This window comes from Lissotriton vulgaris, chromosome 7 (assembly GCF_964263255.1).
Source record: "Lissotriton vulgaris chromosome 7, aLisVul1.2, whole genome shotgun sequence".
Lineage (NCBI taxonomy): Eukaryota > Metazoa > Chordata > Amphibia > Caudata > Salamandridae > Lissotriton > Lissotriton vulgaris.
In genome coordinates, this window is record NC_141695.1 from 113,185,314 (window position 1) to 113,207,100 (window position 21,787).

Genomic DNA, 21,787 nt, shown 5'->3' on the forward strand with positions numbered 1-21,787 from the left:
TAGTTATGAATTCATTAAGTTGCCAAAGTTGCTGGAATGTACTTATAAATTGGTGTGACTTTGAATGAAGAAGAATGAAGAAACTTGTCATTGGAAGACCAGTCTGGGTAGTCCTGAAAGCCATTGGCCCATCCCTTAAGCACAGGTGTGATTTGAATGTTGCCTTTTCTTTACTATAGTTAGGAAGAAGGTAATACAAACGAGCAGGCAGACAATCAAGCAGGCCTGACATCCATCGTCTCTTACAACAGAAATTAACCATAAAACAACTATTCTGTATTGCATTGTATTGGCCCTTCTACTGATATTGATTAGTGCACTTCGCACATGAAACACTCAACACTCATTGTAGGTGGATGTAGCCTTGTATTCATTGGAAGATGGACAAAGACTGGCTTCCCACAGGAGCAGCTTTATGAACTTGGTCTTAAAACCAACATTTCCCATTATGCCAGGTTGAGATTTAGTGGAGTACCCTCAGCTATGCTGACGTCTTTCAATAACAGTAGGTTATCTCCACTAAATAAACACAAGCATTGATAGAATAAATTAAACCTGAGGAAACTAATGGCAGCTGAGTGACAACACTGAAGATGCCTTTAAATCCACTACCAGGATCACCTAAATGATAGCAGTTGTACATGCTCCATTAAAACTCTCAGCCGTCTCTTATACTGCGGATGATAAAACCTTTAATGGTAGCACATAAAAATGAATGAAAATCACAGGTTAATCTCTTCAATGGATCTCTTTCCACCAGGTGAAAGCAAATTAAAACATATCTTAAAATTAATCCAGAAACTGTTTCAGTTTGACAAGTGTTGGCGCTCTTCCCACTGGATTTGATGATGGGTATGTGTGCAAGGGAAAGGGCATGAGAAAACAGGCATGGGTGATTGATTCTGAGCTGGTGGCATAATTGTGAATGGTTGGAGAGCAGCACCAAAATGCATTTGTGAGGTAGAAATGTTTTTGTGGGAATGTAGGACAGGGACTTTCGTTTCCCCAATCTCAGTGCCTTTTCTGTTGTGGGAGTTCCCCTTTTCCACGGTCACCCCCAACATTTATTTTCTTTGTTACTTACACCCATTTTTGTTCATGGCCCATTTGTTTTCTTTTGTTTTGTTCTCACTAGACCCTTTTCTGCACCTAATTTCTTAGTTCAACGAGGCATACATCTTTTCCTTTTAGATGCTTCTGCCAAAATAGCAAAATACACCAGTTTTGCAGATTTTTTAAAAGACAAAAGGTATTTGCCATTGGACACAGCTTTTTTCATACCGCTGTGAATGGCCAGGGTGGGACGACAATGTCATGCGCATATGTCCAGACATAAAAAGATGTGGTTTGAAGATGGGGAAAACCACAGAGACAGACCCACTCTTAACTACAGGCAGCAACAGTGAATGAGACAGAAACTCCACACAGGGAGAGCAGCATGGCTGTGCATACAAAAGTAGCAGGTAAAAAAGTAAGTGACAGACTACTTTTGCTCAATCAAAAGAATAACAGTGCAGTCATGTTCTTACCCAAACAAAAGATACATGCAGAAAGCAGGTGAACTGACATATTTGCTGAAAAGAAACCTGGGGAAGATCAAGACACCAAACGCCAACAAAAGGCAGGAAGGAGCAGGAGGGACTTGAAAACAGGCAGCCACCAGTAAAACTTTGTGACAAGCCAATAGGAAAGGGAGAAGAATAATAGATTATAACCTGGGCCAATCAGAGTCCAGCAGAAGGAAAAGAGTGGGACCCTAAAGTATAATAAGAAGGGACGGGAAGCAAAGCAGGATCATGAGCAGTGGGAAGAGACAGGACTTCCTTCTCTCTGTAGCAGAAGAGAAAAAACAGACAAGAAGAAAGACACATGAAACACCTGCCTGAGAAGGTACATATCCAGTTGCGCTGATTATGGAACACCAAAAAGAAGTACCTTGAAGAAGACTATTTGTGACAATGGAGAGTGCTCTGCAAGAGATAGCGAATAAAAGTGAAGAGATGGTGGTGGTGACTAGACTTCTGTTCCCTACGACAGAACCTGAGGTTATTGTGCGTGGGCTTAGGGAATTTTATCCAAAGATGTCCTGCATCGCAATCTTTGTCCTCAACAGAACTAAGGGCAGTGCTCCAGGCTTTAATCACATTCTAACTGGAATGAAGCAATACAATGTTACTTCCTAAAAATAATTGTGGATAAGGATGTGTGTGTAAACCCAGACTCCATGACAGTGCCTTATAGTCCAGTAAATTAAAGGCCATTGCTTAGTATACATCAGTGTGGAAAACTAGAAGGAGCTATTTTGGAACAGCCGTGCACTCACTTCGAGATGTCCTGCACCCCCCCCTCCCCCCCAACAGGTCTTCCACACTCTGCCTTGACTCACAGTTCAAGCCCCATCCTGGCCACCCATGGAGCACTATGCAGCTGCCCCTAAATGTAGACAAGACAGTTATTTGATACATGGACAAGGTCAAGAGGTGCCCTGGAATCAATCCATATATTTGAGAGGGATTGGCAAAGCGTCGGCCCAATTCTGCTCTCAGTCTTTGGAAGATGCAATCTGGCCGCGCACTAAGATATCTCCCAAGCTAGATTGAAGCCCTTCCCAATGCCGGGGTCTGCAAAAGTTCAGACCCAACAAAGACCTCTCCATAGAGAATCATGGCTATGGAAAGTAGAGTAGGAATTGGCTTGACAGCAGGTAAATGCTACATTTAAATATTAGGCCCCACAAGGGGTAAAAGGCACCACATTAAATGGCAACACAGTACAATATAATGGTTGGAGGTATGGCATGCTGAGTGTGGAATATTAAATACGAGAATATCGTTGTCAACATATCAAGGAGATTGGTATATAATGGTAAGTGTAGCTTTACAATACTTTACTCCATAGCGATGTACCATGAAAATGTATATACCTATAAGGTATGTATACGTGGAAGTAAGAATCGTAAATCTATACTTACCTGTTTATACTTACCTCCTCGAAGTTTTGGGGCTCAATATTTTCGAAACGATATTCTAGTATCTCGATATTTCAAACGAGATATTCCTGACTTGCACATTACAGTGGAGCAGGTCAGCGTTCTAGTTCTGACTCTGCTATGTGCCCAACTGCACTTAAAAATGAGGCGTTGCGCGGACGCGTTGCTGGCACGCGCATAAAGAGCCAAAGACAAGCCCGTCTGCTCCTGGACAGCACCAGGGGCCAGAAATGCTACTCTTATGGGCACTATTTTTAAGGAGGGTAAGGATACCCAGTACTCTCTGACTGAATTATTGAACTGGCGTCCTACAAATAGGAGGAAGGATTATGGCATTCTAAACCTAGCTAATACATTAGCACACTGCTGTGCTTACCATAACTAGTGAAAACAAGGAAGGCTTGGGTCCTGTACTCCTCAGACTGGACCACCCAAATATTGAAATCACAGAAAGGTGTCAAGGGAGGTTTTAAAAAAATATATTTGCGATCAACCTGAGTCCACTAGTTCTGAGGTTTTTGAGCATTTATTCTGCTTAGTTTGGTGACAAAAATGTATACAACAAACCAAAGATCACAAGACAAACATCGAGAAATTATGTGTGCCAGCCTGAAGGATGTTTGTCTTGTGATCATTGGTTTGTTGCATACATTTTCATCACAAATAACGTTTGGCATTATGTATGTGTTGTATATATTGTCTCACAAAATAAGTGGTTCTAAATCACGCATACAAATGTGTTGCAATTGTGTGATTCACTAATGTGGTGTTTCCTTTTAAAATACATGTCCAATTGATTTATGAATTTCTTTTTGAATTGTAAAAATGAAGCAGAATACCTGCTCAAAAACCTCAGAACCAGTGGTCTCAGGTTTATCGCAAATATTTTTTAAAAAAACCTCCCTTGACGCCTTTCTGTGATTTCAGTGCTTCCTATAACTGGCACACCGTGGTAACCATGGATCAGGGAGTGCTTCTACCTACTAGCAAGGAAGGGTGTGAGGTCAATGAAAGGGACGATGATGCCAAGGAGCAGATTTAATGTGCTGTGGTTAATGATGTTCCTTTGTTAAATATAGTTTGGATGTGTGTGAGTTGATCCAATCGCTGGACCTAGAATGTCTGTTTATTGCTGAAACTTAGCAAATGAGAACTCAGGAGCTGATCTGGTGGCAGCCTCCCACCCCCAGGTTATAAAAATGCCAGGTTTCACAGGGCCCTTCACAGAGGTGGGGGACTGGCCATTATAATTAGAAGTTAGATTAACTGTACCGTAGAGTCCATGAGCTCGGGGCTGCAAGACACCTGTGAGGTGGTGTGGTTCAGACTATAAGTTAATAGTAAAAATACTCTGTCTGGGCTCCTTGTTTAATCCCCCCCACACCCCCCCTGGCTCTCAGACTCAGAATATAGAGGCCTGGGGCCATGTGTTGGAACCCTACATTGCAAATCCCAACTTTACAATATTGGTTGATTTTAACTTCCACTTGGAAGAGAAGAGGTGTAATGATTTGGTTTACTTTCTCGAACTTATAATCAATTTCGGATTCACCCAATTGGTCAAATCCCCAACCCAGGTGGCCATATGTTGGATGAGATTATCACTAAGCACTCAGCCTTGATTGTGGGCGATATTCTCCTTTTAAGTCGGGTTGATCACTGAGTGGTGACTTTTAAAATTATAATGCAGAAGGGGGAAAATATGTGCAGTGTAAACCAATATTATTCAGAATTTGGAGTAAAAATGTCCTCCAATGTTGTGGAATCAGCAATTAGGTTGTTAGACCTGACATCATTGGCTTGAGTCTCTCCTCCATTTTTTCTGTTTGCCTCCACTGTTTTTCGACGTTTTGCTGGTATATGCTTTGGGCGCTGTGCCACTGCTGATCAGTGCCACAGCGCAAGTGCTCCCTATGTTAAATTGATGTATCTATTGTATCCATGTTTGGCTTATTTTGGTTTACTGTCAGTCCCTAGTCTAGTGCACCCGGAGTGCCGGGGCTTGTAAATACAAATGCCGCTCGTGGGCTTGCAGCACGGGTTGTGCCACCCACAGGAGCGGCCTCGTAAAAGAATGTCTACGGGTCGGTCATTGCGAGACCCACGTGCAGCCTAGTGCTGTCACGCAGGCTGCGCAAGTATACCTACTTGCCAGCCCCTCAAACCTTCCCTTGACTTCATGTTAGTCACCTCTATGGTAGGCCCACGGGCAGGGTGCATTGTAAGTATAAGGTAGGACACGCCTGACCAAGTTGGCATGTCCTAAATAGTGAATTACCGCCATCTTCGTTCTTCACTATTGCGAGGTAGCCTGCTCTCCATTAGTTAGAATGGGCCGCCGGGATTATTAATACTATGATCCTAGCTGGCTCGGGGAGCATGGTGCAATGTCGAGTTTGGTATCCCTGAACTCGGGGTTTAATTACGCATCCGTTGGTGTGGATGGTTTTTGGACTCTGGGTTTGAAAATAGCACTTTTAGAAAGTGCCTATTTTCTTGTCTAACCATATCTGGTTTCTGCTGGTCTTGCGTGTGTGTGACAGGAGCTGGGTGGCTCCACAGGTCTGGATGAGTCAGTGTGGGATGAGTGGGACATTTGCGTTGAGAGTAGGGGGAGAGTAGTTGCTGATAGCCTGCCCTGCCTGGTACAATGCTGGCTCCACCTCCTGCCAAGCGACTGATGGCTCTGTGCCTGCCATGGACGATCCTAGCCCCACCTCCTGCCAGGAGGCCGATAGCTCTGCTCCTGCAAGTGACAATGCTGGCTCCACATCCTGCTGGGCGTCTGAGGACCCAGCCCTGCTCAGTGAATAGGCCAGGTGTTCCTGCCTGGCTCCACCCACAACAGACCCAGGATGTTGGGAAATTCCCCTGCATGGACAAAGGGATCAAAGCCAAAAAGGGGTATAAGAGAAGGACCCCTAACCAAGAGTTTAGATCACTTCTGACAAGGAACCCTGTAACCAAGGACAAGAGGCCTGCTGATCTAAGGACTTGCCTACCCCTTCTGCCAGTGTGCTGTTTGCTGGGGGGAATCCTGCAGTGCTTCTTTATTTTTGCCAAGGAACCAGGAGAGAGGAACTGTGTATGTACTCTCACGCTTGCTAAGAAAATCTCCAAGGACTGGAAGAGTGCCAGTCTCCTGCTGAAGTCACAGGGCTAAAGGACTTCATCTGCTTAAAGTGCTATTTGCTGGAACCTGTGAATCCAGCACCTCTGAAAGAGCCAGCCATCTCGACGCCGACGGACGTCGCCGAATCCAGCTCGACACCGTGAGTGACGGCTCAAGTGTCCCGCTTCCTCGACGTCGGCCGCCGGGCCCGATCGACGCCAGCAGCAACGCCAGTGAGTAGTGAGTTTGGCTCCAGCTCCAAGGGACCTCGTGTCTGCACCGCTGCTGATCGCATCAACTGTGTGCCCTCTCGACGCCGTGAGCGCTGCTCACTCTTTGCAACCGCACCATCGACAACGACGCCTGCTGAGGCCTGATCGACACCGAAGACGCGGCACCGGATTGCTCGACGCCGCTGATCATTGTGTGCTTCATTATCCAAAGGTACTGTGTTGTTGGGGGTCCGTGTGACTCCGGGCTCGACGTAGCGCTCCTCGCGGTCAACGCCGAACCTTTGGATTAACTTTGCCTCGACGTCGTGTAGCTCCCGTGTGAGTTACCCTGTTGCTAAGAACTGTGTTTCCAAGAAGAAGATTTGCTTTGATACTAAAGACATTGTGCTAAAGAAGAAATTACCTTTGAACTATTTTCCCCTTCCCAGAGTATTTATTAAGATTGTGTACATTTTTGTCGTTATTTGGTCTTGTGCTAAACCTTATATAAAAATACTTATTTTTATAATACTAATGTGTCGTGTCCATTTGTAGTGTATTCACCTTGTTACTGTATGTGGTCATAAATGCTTAACACACAGCCTCTGAGATAAGCCTGTCTGCTCTGCCAAGCTACCAAGGGGGTGAGCAGGGGTTATCAAAGGGTGTGATTCCCCTTGCCCTGACTAGAAAAGGTGTGTCCCTACTTGTCAGAAATGTATACCTCTGTCAATTAGAGACAGCCGGTTCTAACAGAGGTCCTTGCGAAAAATAATTGTTCACGGGAACCCACTGTAGAAGACTTTAATTTTTAGGTGATGGCTGCAATCGACTTGGTTGCTCCGATTAAATCTAAGATCTGCAGTAGAGCTGAATTGTCTGCCCCCTGGTTTTCAGATGAACTGAAATAACTCCGATGGCAGTGGAGGAGGCAAGAACGGAAATGGAGGTCAAATTCTACTCCAGAGGAGAAAGATAAGCATAAAGAACTGATAAATGTGTATCAGCGAGCCAATGTGGTTTCCAAATCCACTCACTACATAAACAGAATAAGGTCTGTCAGCAACACCCCTAACAAACTTTTTAAGAAAGAGCTCTCTACTCCTCCGGTCCAGCAGTCCTTAGTGAGCTCACAAAGTTTCTGAAACAATGATGCAGTCTACTTAAGGGACAAGATCGTCAAGATCTAGTCCGACTTCAGCGTCATTGGTGATCAGCTTACCTCTACGTTCAATGCGGACGACCCTGCCGACCGGCACTCCTCTGCAGGCATGGTTTCATTCCTTCCAATCTCCCCCATGAAAGTAAAAAAATATCTCATGAGCATGAAATCAGGCTCACCTGATGACCCCTGTCCTCCTGGAGTTTTACAACTACTGCCCAATCCGATAGTCACCTTTTAGGTAAAGGTTTTCAATCAGATACTAACAGTGGGTGTGTATCCCCGACTTTGGAAGGAGGGAGAAGTCATTCTCCTTAAAAAAAAAATAATGGAGACCCAGAGCACCTAAAAAACCGTTGCTGAATCTCTCTTCTGCCCGCACTGGCAAAAATCCTTGAGAAATATATCACCCAGGAGTTAGCTGAGTTAATTCCTGTCCAGGACCTCCCGGATCCTTCACACAATGGGTTCTAAAGTGGTCACAGCAATGAGTCGGCGCTGGTTGCGGCTGCAGATTCCATTTGTTGCCAAGTAGATCTAGGAGGCGCGGCTATCTTGGTAATGCTTCATCTGTCAGTGGCATTTGAAACGATGTCCCCATACCACTGGGTTCAAAGATGACATCAAGCAAGGCTGAGGGATCCTGCTCTGGACCTCTTGGGTTCCGTTCTGACTAATAGCACCCAAATAGTCAACTGCAATAATTTCAGAGAAGAGGCGTTCCAGCTCACCTTGTGGGGTCCCCAGGGATCCTCCCTCAGCCCCACTCTATTCAACCTATATGTCGCCCCTTCGCTGAATTGGTGTGTTTGCTCAGCTTTCAGGTGTTGTCCTACTTGGATGACACCCAATTTGTCATTTCCATATCAGATGATATGCTACTGGTAACAGACAAATTCAAACTCTGTAAGAATGGCACTAGCACCTGGATGAAGGGTAACTGATTCTAATTGAATTCCGAAAAGATGGAGATCTTGGTTTTTGGGGCACAGCACTCAATCAATCAATCAATCAATCAATCAAGAATTTGTAGAGCGCACTACTTACCCGTGAGGGTCTCGAGGTGCTGGGGGAAAAAAGGGGGTGGGCGCTACTGGTCGAACAGCCAGGTATTGAGTAGCCTCCTGAAGGTCAGCAGGTCTTGGGTCTGTCGTAGGCTCAGTGGGAGGGTGTTCCGGGTCTTGGTGGCGAGGTGGGAGGAGGATCTGCCGTCGGTGGTTGTTTTTCGGATGCGAGGGACGGTGGTGAGGGTGAGGTCGGTGGAACAGAGCTGGCGGTTGGGAATGTAGAAGAGGAATCATCTGTTGAGGTAGGCTCGGCCGGTCTTGTGGACTGTCTTGTGTGCGTGGATGAGGAGCTTGAAGGAAATGCTCTTGTTGACGGGGAGCCAGTGCAGGTTTCTCAGGTGGGGTCTGATGTGGCTGTGGCATGGTACGTCGAGGATCAGGCATGCAGACGCGTTTTGAATGTGTTGCAATCGTTTGATGAGCTTGGCCGGGGCTCCCGCGTAGAGGGCATTTCCATAGTCGACGAGGGCCTGGGTGACTGTCCTTCTTGTATCTACCGGGATCCACCTGTAGATCTTGCGAAGCATTCAGAGGGTGTTGAAGAAGGAGGAGGAGACTGTGTGGACTTGCTTGGTCATGGAGAGTATTGAGTCGACGTTGACTCCCAGGTTGCGTGCGTGGTCGGTGTGTGTCGGGGCTGCTCCCAGTGCAGTAGGCCACCAGTAGTCATCCCAGGCTGAAGGGTCGGAGCCGAGGATGAGGACCTCCGTCTTGTCTGAGTTCAGCTTCAGTCAGCTGATCTTCATCCAGTCGGTGACGGCCTTCATTCCTTCGTGGAGGTTGGCTTTGGCATTGAGGGTGTCCTTAGTGAGGGAGAGGATCAGTTAAGTGTCGTCGGCGTAGGAGATTATGTTGAGGTTGCGCTGTCCGGCGACTTGTGTGAGCGTGGCCATGTAGATGTTGAACAGTGTCGGGCTGAGGGATGATCCCTGGGGTACGCCGCAGATGATCTTGGAGGCTTTCGATCGGAATGGGGGGAGGCGGACGCTCTGGGTTTTGCCGGAGAGGAAGGTGGTGGTCCATTCCAGGGCCTTGTCTCGGATCCCTGCGTCATGGAGGCGTGTGCGTAGTGTGCGGTGGCAGACGGTGTCGAAGAGGATCAAGAGCATGAGGGCCGCGGTCTCACCATTGTCTAGCAGGGTCCTGATGTCGTCGGTGGCGGCGATGAGGGCAGTCTCGGTGCTGAGGTCGCTGCGGAACCCTGACTGGGATGGGTCCAGGATGGTGTTTTCTTCGAGGTATAGGGTTAGCTGTCTGTTGACATTCTTCTCGATGACCTTGGCTGGGGACGGAAGCAGGGAGATGGTCCGGAAGTTCTTGAGGTCTCTCGGGTCCGCTTTGGGTTTTTTGAGAAGGGTGTTGATCTCGGCGTGTTTCCAGTTCTCTGGGAAGGTCGCGGTCTCGAAGGAGAGATTGATGACATTGCGCAGGTGGGGTGCGATGGAGCTGCTGGCTTTGTTGAAGATGTGGTGCGGAAATGGGTCTGACGGGGTGGTCAGAACTCTGGTGGCCACTAACCCGTGGTTCTTTACCCTCACAAGTTGTTTCTGCTAACATTTTTGGGGGTATTTCTCGTAACACTCTTACTTTTGACTCCCTTGTCAGTAGGACTGTGAGTTCCTGTTTTTTCATTATTAAAGTCCTGAAAAAGATCTTTCCACTTATTCCTGCTGAACTCAGAGTAGCAATGGTTATTGCCTCAATTATTTAGTGCTTAGACTACTTCAATGCTTTATACCTGAACATCAATAATCCTTGCTTAAGAGACTGCAGGTCATTCAGATTGCGGCAGCCCGTTTGGTACTGAATGTACCTAAATACCTTTCATTTAGGGAAGGCATGCGCTACCTCATTGGCTGCCAGTTAGGAAGCATGTGATCTATAAAGCGCTCTGCATGATCCATTTGGTTCTCCACCATCAACGGCCTGTGGCCCTGAAAACAGCAGTCCACTGGTGTACCTCTAAAAGACAGCTTAGATCATCTTCTCTTAGGAAGATGACCATTGCTAGATTCTGTAAAGGCAGGTGGAGTGGCTGGTCCTTCTCTAAACTATGAAACACCATGCCAGCACACATTGTGAGGTTGGACTCCTTTTTGGTGTTTCACAAGCAATTGTACCTTCTGTGATTTTAGCTCTCTGATCTTCACAGTTCTTTTTCATCCTTGTTTTAGAGCTTTGACGCCTTCTGGCTTAGTGTGCTCCATGAATCTCATTCCATTTGACTCCAACACACCCTACACACCACCCAAAGTGTGGGAGCTCATTAAGATAGATACCATCTTCACTGTGCAGAGAATCTAACCTTGCCCGGCACCGACCATCGTTGCTTGCAGTCAATCGGCAGCTTAGAGGGCATAGTGATTTGCAGCCAAATGCCCGCTCTCTGTTCCTGCACACTGATGGAGGAGCTGAGCTGCTCCCATATAGTCCTGGAGGGAGGCCTTCCTCAAGCTGCATGTCTTGACTCCTATTGGGATCTGGGGAGGCCTGACTTCCCTTAGACTGTAGTGAGCATAGTGGGAGGTTTCCCATTTCAACTTCATCAGCAGGGAATTCTTGGGTCTGCTGGTTTACCACTTTTAGTGAGTCTGCTGTACACACTGCCACTCAAAGTAGGCCTGCAACCAGTGCATCGTATCAGTAACTCTAGTCGCTTTGTGGTGTCTTCATGCTCGCCAGGCACAGATCTAGCTGTGTCGCCATCATCTTTGAATACTGCCCATCATTTTCTTTGAGACTCCTCAATCCCTGCAATTCTTACTCTGCTTCATAAGAAACATCATTTGCACCAGAACCCCATATGTGCTCCACCAGGCTTAGTCATTGCAGTCGGAGCACACGGCAGAATGTGGCCGGTGAGCCCTGTTGCAGCTGTGTTACTAGTGATTATGTGTTTCTTATCTTAGGTACGGGGAATAAGGAAGCATGTGTTTGCATTCAGTGGTCTGTAGTGCTAGTACAATACAGTTTACAGTGAGCTCAATATTGTTCATAGTATGATGTATTTCCAATTTTGATCTTGTCTCTCACTCCTGATGGTGTCATGCCTGATCAGTACTTCATAGCCTTGTTTCATGGAGGTTCTGAGCACTGCAGTGGGGCTCACTCTTCTCACACCTGGCTGATTATACCTGTACAAAATCCAGTGTATGCATTAGTTACCTGGTCTGGATGCAGATCCATTGAAGCTGCCGCAGGTGTCCTCTTCCCCGATGCACGGGATTGTACGAGTCGGATTGCAGAGGACCGAGATCTCACCATTGAAGCAAGCGTCACATGTATATCCATTGGGGGTCTCGTCGACATCAGTCACTGCAAAAAAATGTGGAACAAATGCAAAGTGAAAGGCTGCTTCCATGACCACTGAGGAAAAGAAGGATTAGACAGAGGATCATACCTTTAGTGTGGGAAATGGGAGACAAGTCTGGGCTTCAATAAAACCTATTAAGCCTGACCCAAACCCACCACCTACCCAATAGTATGATAAGAGTGCTCACAGAGAGCAAGCAAAGTCTGTGGGAAAACCCCTCCCCAACTTGCTGAACTCCGTCTCTTTCTCCACTTTATATTCTACTAGCAGCCCGTCCCGACGTTGTCCGGGTATGAATTGCTGCCGGCCAGTAGTATATTGTTTTGTAGGATTTCGTTTTGATAGCATTTCTTATCTGTGACAGGCCTGTGAAACGGTCCGATTCACAGTGCACTGCTGATGCACTTAAGAGTGCGCGTTCAGTAGTGTGTGAACTCGAGTTTCCCTACTTTATTTTTCCTTGCAATATTATATAGCGCAAACTCGACAACATGGCATGAGCTCAATTTACATTACAGAAGAACACATTCATTTGTGGTAGGCAAGGGGAGACAAAGCGATTTGCCTGGAATCACAGGATGTTGAGCTGATGCCGAGATTCGAACGTAGCTCACCAGCTCTAAAGTTCGCAATTCTAGAACTTGTGGCGGGAGGTGTGTCTAAAAGTATATGTCGGTGCTGGCCATTAATGAGAGAGACCTGTGCATTTTTCAAATGGGTGGTGAAAAAATATGAGTATGTTGCTGGAGATGTGGACCGCCGTGCCACCAATGTACTTACCGGGGGAGGGTAAACACCCATTATTCCGCAACTTTCTTTCTGCATACCATCACTTTGCATACTTTTATTACGAAAGTACCATGACTCTGCAATGCCATTATAACGCATGGCATTACATTTTATATGCTTTTACCACGGATACATTTACAACGAAATTCGTTGTAAATGCATGAATGGTAAAAGCATGTTTTTTTATGTTTGGATAAGGTAAGTATGGCTATAGTGGTATATGTTTTGGGGTACTGAGGTATATGTTTTGGGGTGTTTGGGTATTTTAAGGGTTCAGATATAGTTTTGGGTTATGGGGTACAGGGGTAGTTTTAGGGTTTATGGATAGGTATGGGTTTTCGGCTACAGGGGTATTTTTAGGGTTCAGGGCTAGGTTTGGGTTTTGGGGTATAGAGGTATTTTTAGGGTTCAGTGGTAGGTTTGGGTTTTGGGGTACAGGGGTATTTTAAGGGTTCAGGGCTAGGTTTGGGTTTTGGGGTACAGGAGTATTTTTAGGGTTCAGGGCTAGGTTTGGGTTTTTGGGTACAGGGGCATTTTAGGGTTCAGGGCTAGGTTTGGGTTTTGGGGTATAGGGGTATTTTTAGGGTTCAGGGGTTGGTTTGGGTTTTGGGGTACAGGGGTATTTTAAGGGTTCCAGGCTAGGTTTGGGTTTTGGGGTACAGGGGTATTTGTAGGGTTCAGGGCTAGGTTTGGGTTTTGGGGTATAGGGGTATTTTAGGGATCAGGGGTGGGTTGGGGTGTTGGGGTACAGGGTTATTTTTAGGGTTCAGGGCTAGGTTTGGGTTTTGGGGTACAGGGGTCTTTTTAGGGTTCAGGGGTAGGCTTGGGTTTTGTGGTACAGGAGTATTTTAAGGGTTCAGTGCTAGGTTTGGGTTTTGGGGTACAGGGGTATTTTAGAGTTTGGGGTAGGTTTGGGTTTTGGGGTACAGGGGTATTTTTAGGGTTCAGGGCAAGGTTTGAGTTTTGGGGTACAGGGGTATTTTTAGGTTTCAGGGCTAGGTTTGGGTTTGGGGTACAGGGGTATTTTTTAGAGTTTAGGGATAGGTTTGGATTTTGGGGTACAGGGTATATTTATAGGGTTAAGATGGGTTAGTGTTTAAGGGTGTTGGGGTATTTTAAGGAGTAAGGGTGGGTTATGATTATGGGGTGCAGGGGTATTTAAAGGGAGCAGGGTAGGATTCGTTTTTAGGGTGTAAAGGGTAATAAAATAAAATAATAAATAAAAATAATATAAATAATGCAATTTAAAAGAATACATGTTTTAATTAAATTAAAAAAATGTATATATATATATATATACAACCGACAGCCAGAGCGCCAGGTTTCCCCACCACGGACCCACCATGATGACTCGGTAAAACGAACTTGGGGGAAACGGTGCCGCCAAACACTGGAGTTTGGTATGTTTCCTCAGCAAACTCGCAAAATATGGGCTGCAAGTGAGGAGCTACACACCTGGGAACCTTTGTCCCAGCGAGACAGCTTTTAAAAAATTATCGGCATTCATGGACTGGAGGGCTGTGATACTACAAAAACCAGCATGCTGCGCTACAAACCTAAGATGAGGTGTCCACTAGAGGGCCGGTATTTCTTATAAAACAATCACAGAAACTTATGTGCTGCCTTCCTTTGCCGGGGCTGACCTTTGAAAAAGCTTGAAGCCAAGTGAAACGCGTCAGAATTGCCCTTTGTTACTGCTCGGATTAAAGTGATTGATTCATTTGTGTGGCGTGTTCGACTCACCTTCTTTCCGAAGTGGGAGAGGAATTGTATGCATATATATATATATATATATTGCGTTAATCGTCACCAATTCAACAGAAGTTCTCTGCAGGATCCAACAATGACGAGGAGTCGACCCAAAAAGTGCTGGTGCAACAGAGTTTATTTAGTTAAAGCCAGCGCTGCCGCCATGACGCGTTTCGCCTTAGAGAAGGCTTGATCACATGACAAACTGCTCGTCAAGGAGCAAAGCTTTTAAAGTGACAGTGCATAGTAATTAACGAAGGACATAGAAAACATACTAGAGTGCAAGTAAGCAGCGTTATAAAAACGTGAAAATGGCAAAATACCACATGTTTTTAGGACCAACGAAAGAACAAAGCTATCCTTGAACCAATAACTGTTTAAGGAATTATAAATGTACAATACTGGTAACATATCATGTAGAAACAATATCAACAAACTTTTCAATCTTGTAATAATACATGACAAATAAATGTGTCTATGTGCTTATCAACATAAAACATTATTGATAGATATTGTATTACCACGTTATTGTGCTTTGTAGGATGGCCCTTGTAAACATACTCAAATAACATGCTGCTAGTGCAATTGAAAAATAAATATACATCATTGTCCTCGGTTAAATGCAATAACGATTATTTTGAATAAAGCCCAAGTGGGCCTGCCACAAAAGTCTGCTGAGTCTTATAAAGTGCAAGGTAGGTGATGGAAATTTTTTCTTTAATAAAGTGCAAGTGAAAACAGCTCATTATATGTGCAAAAATTTCATGTTTAAAAACAAGTTTTATCTTTTTCGTTTCATAAGTTGTTAAAAAGATCTAATCAAGTAGAGCACCACATTATCACTACAGTTTAACAAAATTCATTTGACTCAAAGTGACCACAACAGTAATAAAACATACAGGAATATGAGGGCATATTTGAAAATTCATTCAGATACATGTATAAAGATCTTCCCGATCATTTAACCCGTTAGGATTCTTAGTGTTATTATTATTATTATATTTATTTTTGTAGAGCGCTCAGCTACCCGTAGGTTTCCCGGCGCTAAAATCAACATAGACAGAGGGGAGGGCAACGGGAAGAAAGCTTACATATTGAAGAGCCAATGTTTCACTTGTTTGCGGAATTTGAGATAGTCAGGTCCTTTTCGTGACTGAAGGGGGAGAGAGTTCCAAAGTGAAGGGGCTAGCCAGGCAAATGAGCGGCCTCCCATTCTGGCTTTTCTGATTCTAGGCACTGAAAAGAGGTGTTGATTAGATGAACGCAAGGTGCGGGGGGGACAGTGATGATGGACCAAGGAAGTAAGATATGGTGGGGCCAGGCCATTGTTTATCTTGTGCATGATGCAAAGAGCTTTGAATTTCGTGCGATTTTCAATCCGGAGCCAATGTAGTGGGCAGAGAGAGTTAGAGGTGGGGGAAGTGTTGGGTAGTTTGCAGAGCAACCGTGCTGCCATGTTTTGAACTGTTTGAAGTTTTCGGGTTACCTCTTTGCTGGCGCCCAGGAGAAGGATGTTACTGTAATCCAGTCTTGAAGTAATTAGAGCCTGGACAACAGTTTTCTGGGTATCCGTAGGCAGCATCCAGATGATCTTACGTAGCCATTTGATAATTGTGATGCAGATGGAAGAAGTTTTGATCACATGGCTTTTCATGGATAGTTGATCGTCGAAGATCACGCCTAAGTTGCGAGCTGATTTAACAGGAGAGGGTGGAGTGCCCATTTGAGCGGGCCAGTGTTGGGGGCCCCATAAAGTAGTATTATGTCCAAACAGCAGAAGTTCTGTTTTTCCCCCATTCAGTTGAAATTTGTTGTTCAACATCCAGGCTGCGATGCTGTTCAGTCCTGAACGGAGGGTGGAAGAGGGGGCATAAGGGTCTAGCTCCAGTATGTATCTGGTCTCAAGAAGACGGAGTTTGGCCTCACGGTCACCTCCCCTTCTTGAAACCTCAACTGCGTCAATTAAGAAATACTGGAGTTGATCGGGTATGCCATGATGTTTGTCCTGGAAATGCCTAGCCACTGCATAGTTTTGGTCGTGGCCTGAGATTGCACGTATGTGTTGGAGTATCCGTTTGTGGGCAGGCAGTTTAGTACTGCCTACGTATTGTAAGCCACACGGACACTCCAACACATAGATGACAAACTCCGATTTGCAGGTTAGCCACTTGGAGATAGCTGTGGGGCGTTCACGGAAGGGACTCTTGAAATGGGTCCTGTTGCTGCCAAAGCGGCAGGCTTTGCATTGGGGACAGGTCTTAAAGCCCTTCCTGAGTGCCCTCCAAGTGGTGGAGGTTATAGGCTCCAGGGTGTTGCTAACTAATGCCCTTGCCATGGATGGAGATCTGCGAAAGGTGACTTCTGGTTTGCTGTTAAGTTTGTGTCCAATTACTGGATCACTTTGGACCAGATTCCAGTTTTTATAAAGGATTTTTCTCAATGCCCCATGCCGACGGTTAAAAGTTAGAATAACTCGTGGGCAACTGTTTGCATTTTCTCCACCTGGCTGGCTATTTGTAGTGATATTTCTCACCCTAGGGACAAGGGCCTCCTGTCTGCTAACAGAATTGGATTGTTGGATGGCTTTGACTAGGCTAATGTTGGAATAGCCTCTATCAAGGAAACGTAATCTGCAAGCTTCCTGTGCAGCCGCACATTCAGCATCAGTACTGCAGATTCTCCTGATTCGGAGCATTTCCCCAAAGGGAATACTCCGAATCAGATGTGCAGGGTGCTGGCTATTAGAGTGTAAAATTGTGTTGCCAGCACTCGGTTTCCTATATAGTCTGGTACCTAAGGTGTTATTAGATACAAAGACTTCAACATCCAGAAAGCAAATGGAAACAGAACTGATACTTGATGTAAAGTTAAGATTAACCGGGTTGACATTGATTAACTCAACAAAAGCCCTGGCATTTTCAATGTCCCCCCTCCAAATCAAAAAAATATCATCAATGTAACGCAGGTAAAGAACAATATTGTTGGAAACAATGTTTTGGTGTTGACCGACAAGGACCTGTTCCTCCCATAGCCCAACGTGTAAACACGCATAGCTTGGTGAAAAACAGGCCCCCATCGCCACACCTCTTACTTGATGATAGATTGCGCCATTGAAGATAAAAAAGTTCTGTTCGAGGCACATTCTGGTCATATCCACCAGCATCTTATTGTGTGCCACTGAATGGGGGGGGCATCTGTTCAAGTAATGTTCCAGGGCTTTCAATCCATCATGATGTCGTATTGAAGTATAAAGGGACGAAACATCCAAAGTCATTAAAAGCATATCCTCCTCCCAAGCAAAACGCTCAATCTTGCTGAGGAAATCAAAAGAATCTTTGACATACGAGTTGAGAGTTTTCACATGTCCTTGAAGAACTGTCACATGTTCTAAGGAACTGTCCATTGCCGAGATAATGGGTCGGCCAGGGGGTTGTACAGGGTCCTTGTGGATCTTCGGGAGTAAATAAAACGATGGAATAACTGGATGATCTTTCTTAAGGTATCTGAACTCCTCATGTGAAAGGAGTCCTGTGCTTCTCCAGGCTTGTAGTTTTGTTAATTGATCCACCCATGTAGATTTAACAGTTTGCATGTTGCTTCTTCTGTAACATGCAATATCATTGAAATGAGATTCCGCCTCCTTGATATACATATCCTTGGGCCACAAGACCACATTGCCGCCTTTATCGGCCTGCTTCACGATTATATTGTGATCTTTCTGTAGTTTTGTGATAAGTTGTTTATAGCACCAGTTCTGTTTGGATATGTAGAATTTTTTAGGTCTCGCTAGACCTATTGTTATCGAGTTCCTTTTCAAGCGACCTAGATCTGGCCACGAGCGCCGATTACACCTCGTGGACGCGCCCCCTGGCCCCGCCCCCCTAGCCGTGCACATCTTCTGTCCCGCAGGCAAACCAACCAATCAATCAATCCAAGACAGTAAACTTAGCTTCCTTCGTTTGATCCTCACCACCTTCTTCCAATATGCTCGTATTTCCCCACACGCTGTGAAACACTTGCTGTGAAACACAGCATTCAGTTAGATAAGAGATGGCATGCTGTTCGCAGACGCGCGCGTGCGCACACACGCACGTACATTGCCCCACTCACCACATCGGCACACAGGCACATTGCCCCCCCCACTCACCACATCGGCACATTGCCCCCCCACCCCCACTCACCACATCGGCAGGATGTCAGCGAGGAGACCCTCCGCAGGCTGCCGCAGAGTCTCTCAGCTCCCGTACCTCCACCTCAGGTCTTGCTGGGTGCTGCCGTCGGTCTTGCTGGGTGCTGCCGTCAGGTCCCGGTCAGAGGATGCTAGCTTTTTGCGGTGTCTGTTCCCTCCGGGGTGCCGGAGGCGGGAGACCCCAAAATGGCGGCTGTGTCGTCGCGCTCTCCTGCCAGTGCCGCTCCCGCTGCTGCCCGCTAGGTCCGGGGCTCCCAAGGGACAGCCCAGCACCTCTGGGACCATCAGCAACAAGGTCCGGGGGCCCAGTCAGCTGTGGATGTCCCCGCCAGGTCTCCGTTCCCGCTGGCTGGGGCCCTGGCCGGAACCGGCTCTTCTGAGTTCCTTTAAATGGTGGCAAAATGTGATGTCAGTAGAGAGTTCCCTCCCCAGGGTCCGACCGCAAGGCCTCTCAGCCCCCACACTTCCCTCACATCTCCCACTCCGAGTCGCTGCTGATTCCCAGGTGGAGAGTGTAGGCTTGGCCGTGATGCTCGCTCAGTCACGGGCTCCTGCAGCTGCGGGCGCTAAAATGGTGGCTGCAGCCTCGTAGGCCTGAGCGTTCTCCTACCGGTTATTTCACCGCTGTCCACTAAATCCGAGGCCCCGCAGGGGGGCAGCCAAACACCTCCGGAGTCATCAGAAATTAGGCCCGAGGGCCCAGTCAGGTGCACAGTATCACGGCCTGCTTGTAGTTTGCGCCTGGAGGCCCCGCACGGGACTTGCACAGCGAAGTACCCAAATGGCGGACAGGCGGGATATCAGTTGAAAGGTCCCTCCTTCAGGACCGACTGCAAGTCTTCCTGATCCCCCTCCTACAGGTGGGCAGGGGATGTGCACGCGCTTTCCCTCGGCCATTTTACCTCATGGGCGCGGACGCCCAGCCCGGCGCCGTGCACATCCCCTATCCCACATTCAGGGCCATGACTCATAGCAGAGCTGTTTACAGCGTGTTCTGTGTGTACCCCGCGCTCGGGGAGTCCTGTATCGCAGCGCTCCATGCGGCGCTCAGCCCAGGGCACCAGGCACTACTCCAAGGCCTGCCTAGCTCTCCTGACTGCGGTGGTGCTGCGGCCCCTGGGGGAGCAGGAGAAGCGGATACAGCTAGAGGCGGTGAAGAGAGGCATCCTGGAGGGGCTGGGGCTGCACAGACCTCCGCCCACCCCCCAGAGGCTGGACAAGGAGGCGCTACAGAGAAAGAGACGAGAGTCCATCTCCAAAATGTAAGTCTGCCGATCTCTTTAACTTTTGTTGAATTCATGAGGATGATACATGTATATAGCTCAATACTGCAAACTGCATTGCCTCTTGGCGCTCACAGACTTTAAAGAATAACCGACTCCACAGCGTGGCTTATTATCGGGTGTCAGTCCGTGTGTTTCTATTCTAACCACTTCCGATTTTGTCCTGTGATGGAGATGATAAATCTCTTTGCTGACGCTCACATGAATAACAGAGGAAGCCGTGATTCAAATCCGCTTTCTATTCATACTGGTTTCAGTTCACTCCCAGGCTTTTCTTGTTATCACAGAGAAGCTTCAACACAGAATACCTGTAACAATAGGATACTAGTGAGAAATCTCAGCGGGGCGCACACTCCACGAAGAGATCTGTGCGAATCTGCAAGTTAAAGTTCTGCATACTACCTGAGCGGACTCAGCCTTTCATCATCCGGAGGTTCACACAATTAAGTTGGCAAATAAGGGCATTGTTGTCTTGTTACAACTGTGATTACTGATGTTAACTTGGCAAGAACAATTTTCGATTCTAACTTTTGAAATACCAGCCCCTTTCACCCTCTCAGATATTGTGTGTGTCTGTCTCTCTCTCTCTCTCTCTTGACTGGCATTCAGACTCCGAGTGTTTTGTTTTGAAAGCGTTTAAACATTGCAAATACTCCACCTTAGTGTTTTGGTTTAACTAGATAACAGTACAATAAAAGCCAAAATAATTTGATAATGGTGCATTTCTTAAACATTTGAAAAACGCTATGCATTCTGTCAAAATAAAACTCGTAAGTCAGAGTGACTCAGTGTCCTGTTGATGTATCATGTTAATTAGTCCTTTGTGCCTTTTGTTATTCACGATTCGCCTTTTGCACCTCTGCATCTAGCACTCTTGTTGCCTTTCTTCTATTCGCTGGGAAAAGACACAGTGCACAGAGCAACAATGCGTTGGAATACTCGTAAAATAACGTTTTCTTCCTACTTGCTTTTGTACTTGGTGTGCTTTTTATAAACATGGATAATTCAAAATCCCTTTGGAAGAAAATAGGTTGAGGCTTTAAGTAGTACTGCGCTATACCAACAGACGAGAAAAGATTTGTATCGGGCAAATAAAATAACAGATTCTCCTGCTGGTTCAGATCTTTTAATCTACCAAGGTCCGCACACTTAACCCCTGTTCCAAAACTACTAGCAGACACTTATGCTCATGGCAGAGCAGCTAGCGGTCAAGGCAAAGTGTGAATAGAATAACTGCGCATTATTGCTACATTATACATACGACATCTGAGTTGAGTTATAACTTTTGATAACCTTGTTACTGTTGGTTATTTTGTTAATCTTATTTCAATAACTCAAGGCTGCTACATACACCGCGAACATTACTGACACTTAGTTATTTTCACACAAATGTCCACCCTCCCTCCATGTTGCCTGTCCATGTTGCCTCCCGCCCGCACACCCTCCCTCTTTGTTGCCTCCTGCCTAAACCGTGTTGCCTCCCGCCCTCCCTCCCTCTGTGTTGCCACCCGCCCGCCCTCTGTGTTGACTCCTTCTTAAACAGTGTTGCCTCACACCCGCCCCGACACCCACCCACCCTCTGTGCTGCCTCTCGCCCACCCACCCTCCGTGCTGCCTCTCGCCCACCCAGCCAACCTCTGTGCTGCCTCTCACCCAGCCACCCTCCGTGTTGCCTCTTGCCCAATGTGTTGCCTCTCCCTCGATGTGTTGCCTATTGCCCACCCACCTAGTGTTGACTACCACCCACCCAATCTCCGTGTTACCTACGACCCACCCTCCGTGTTGCCTAGCGAACCCCCAACCACCGTCAGTGTTGCCTGCCGCCCGCCCACTCATTCTCCATGTTACCTCCCACCCTTCGTGTTGCCGATCGCCCACCCACCCTTCGTGGGGCTCACCGCTGGCCCACCCATCCTACATGT

The 21,787-nt window shown here is 46.6% G+C and overlaps 1 protein-coding gene across 1 annotated transcript in view; it reads right to left on the reverse strand.

Moving 5' to 3' along the window:
* Positions 1-21,787, reverse strand: part of LOC147700942 (uncharacterized) — an 89,170-nt gene that overhangs the window by 13,451 nt on the left and 53,932 nt on the right. The window contains exon 4 of the mRNA XM_086929279.1: positions 11,708-11,857. Coding sequence (XP_086785405.1) covers positions 11,708-11,857 — 150 coding nt within the window. The remainder of the gene's footprint in view (positions 1-11,707; positions 11,858-21,787) is intronic.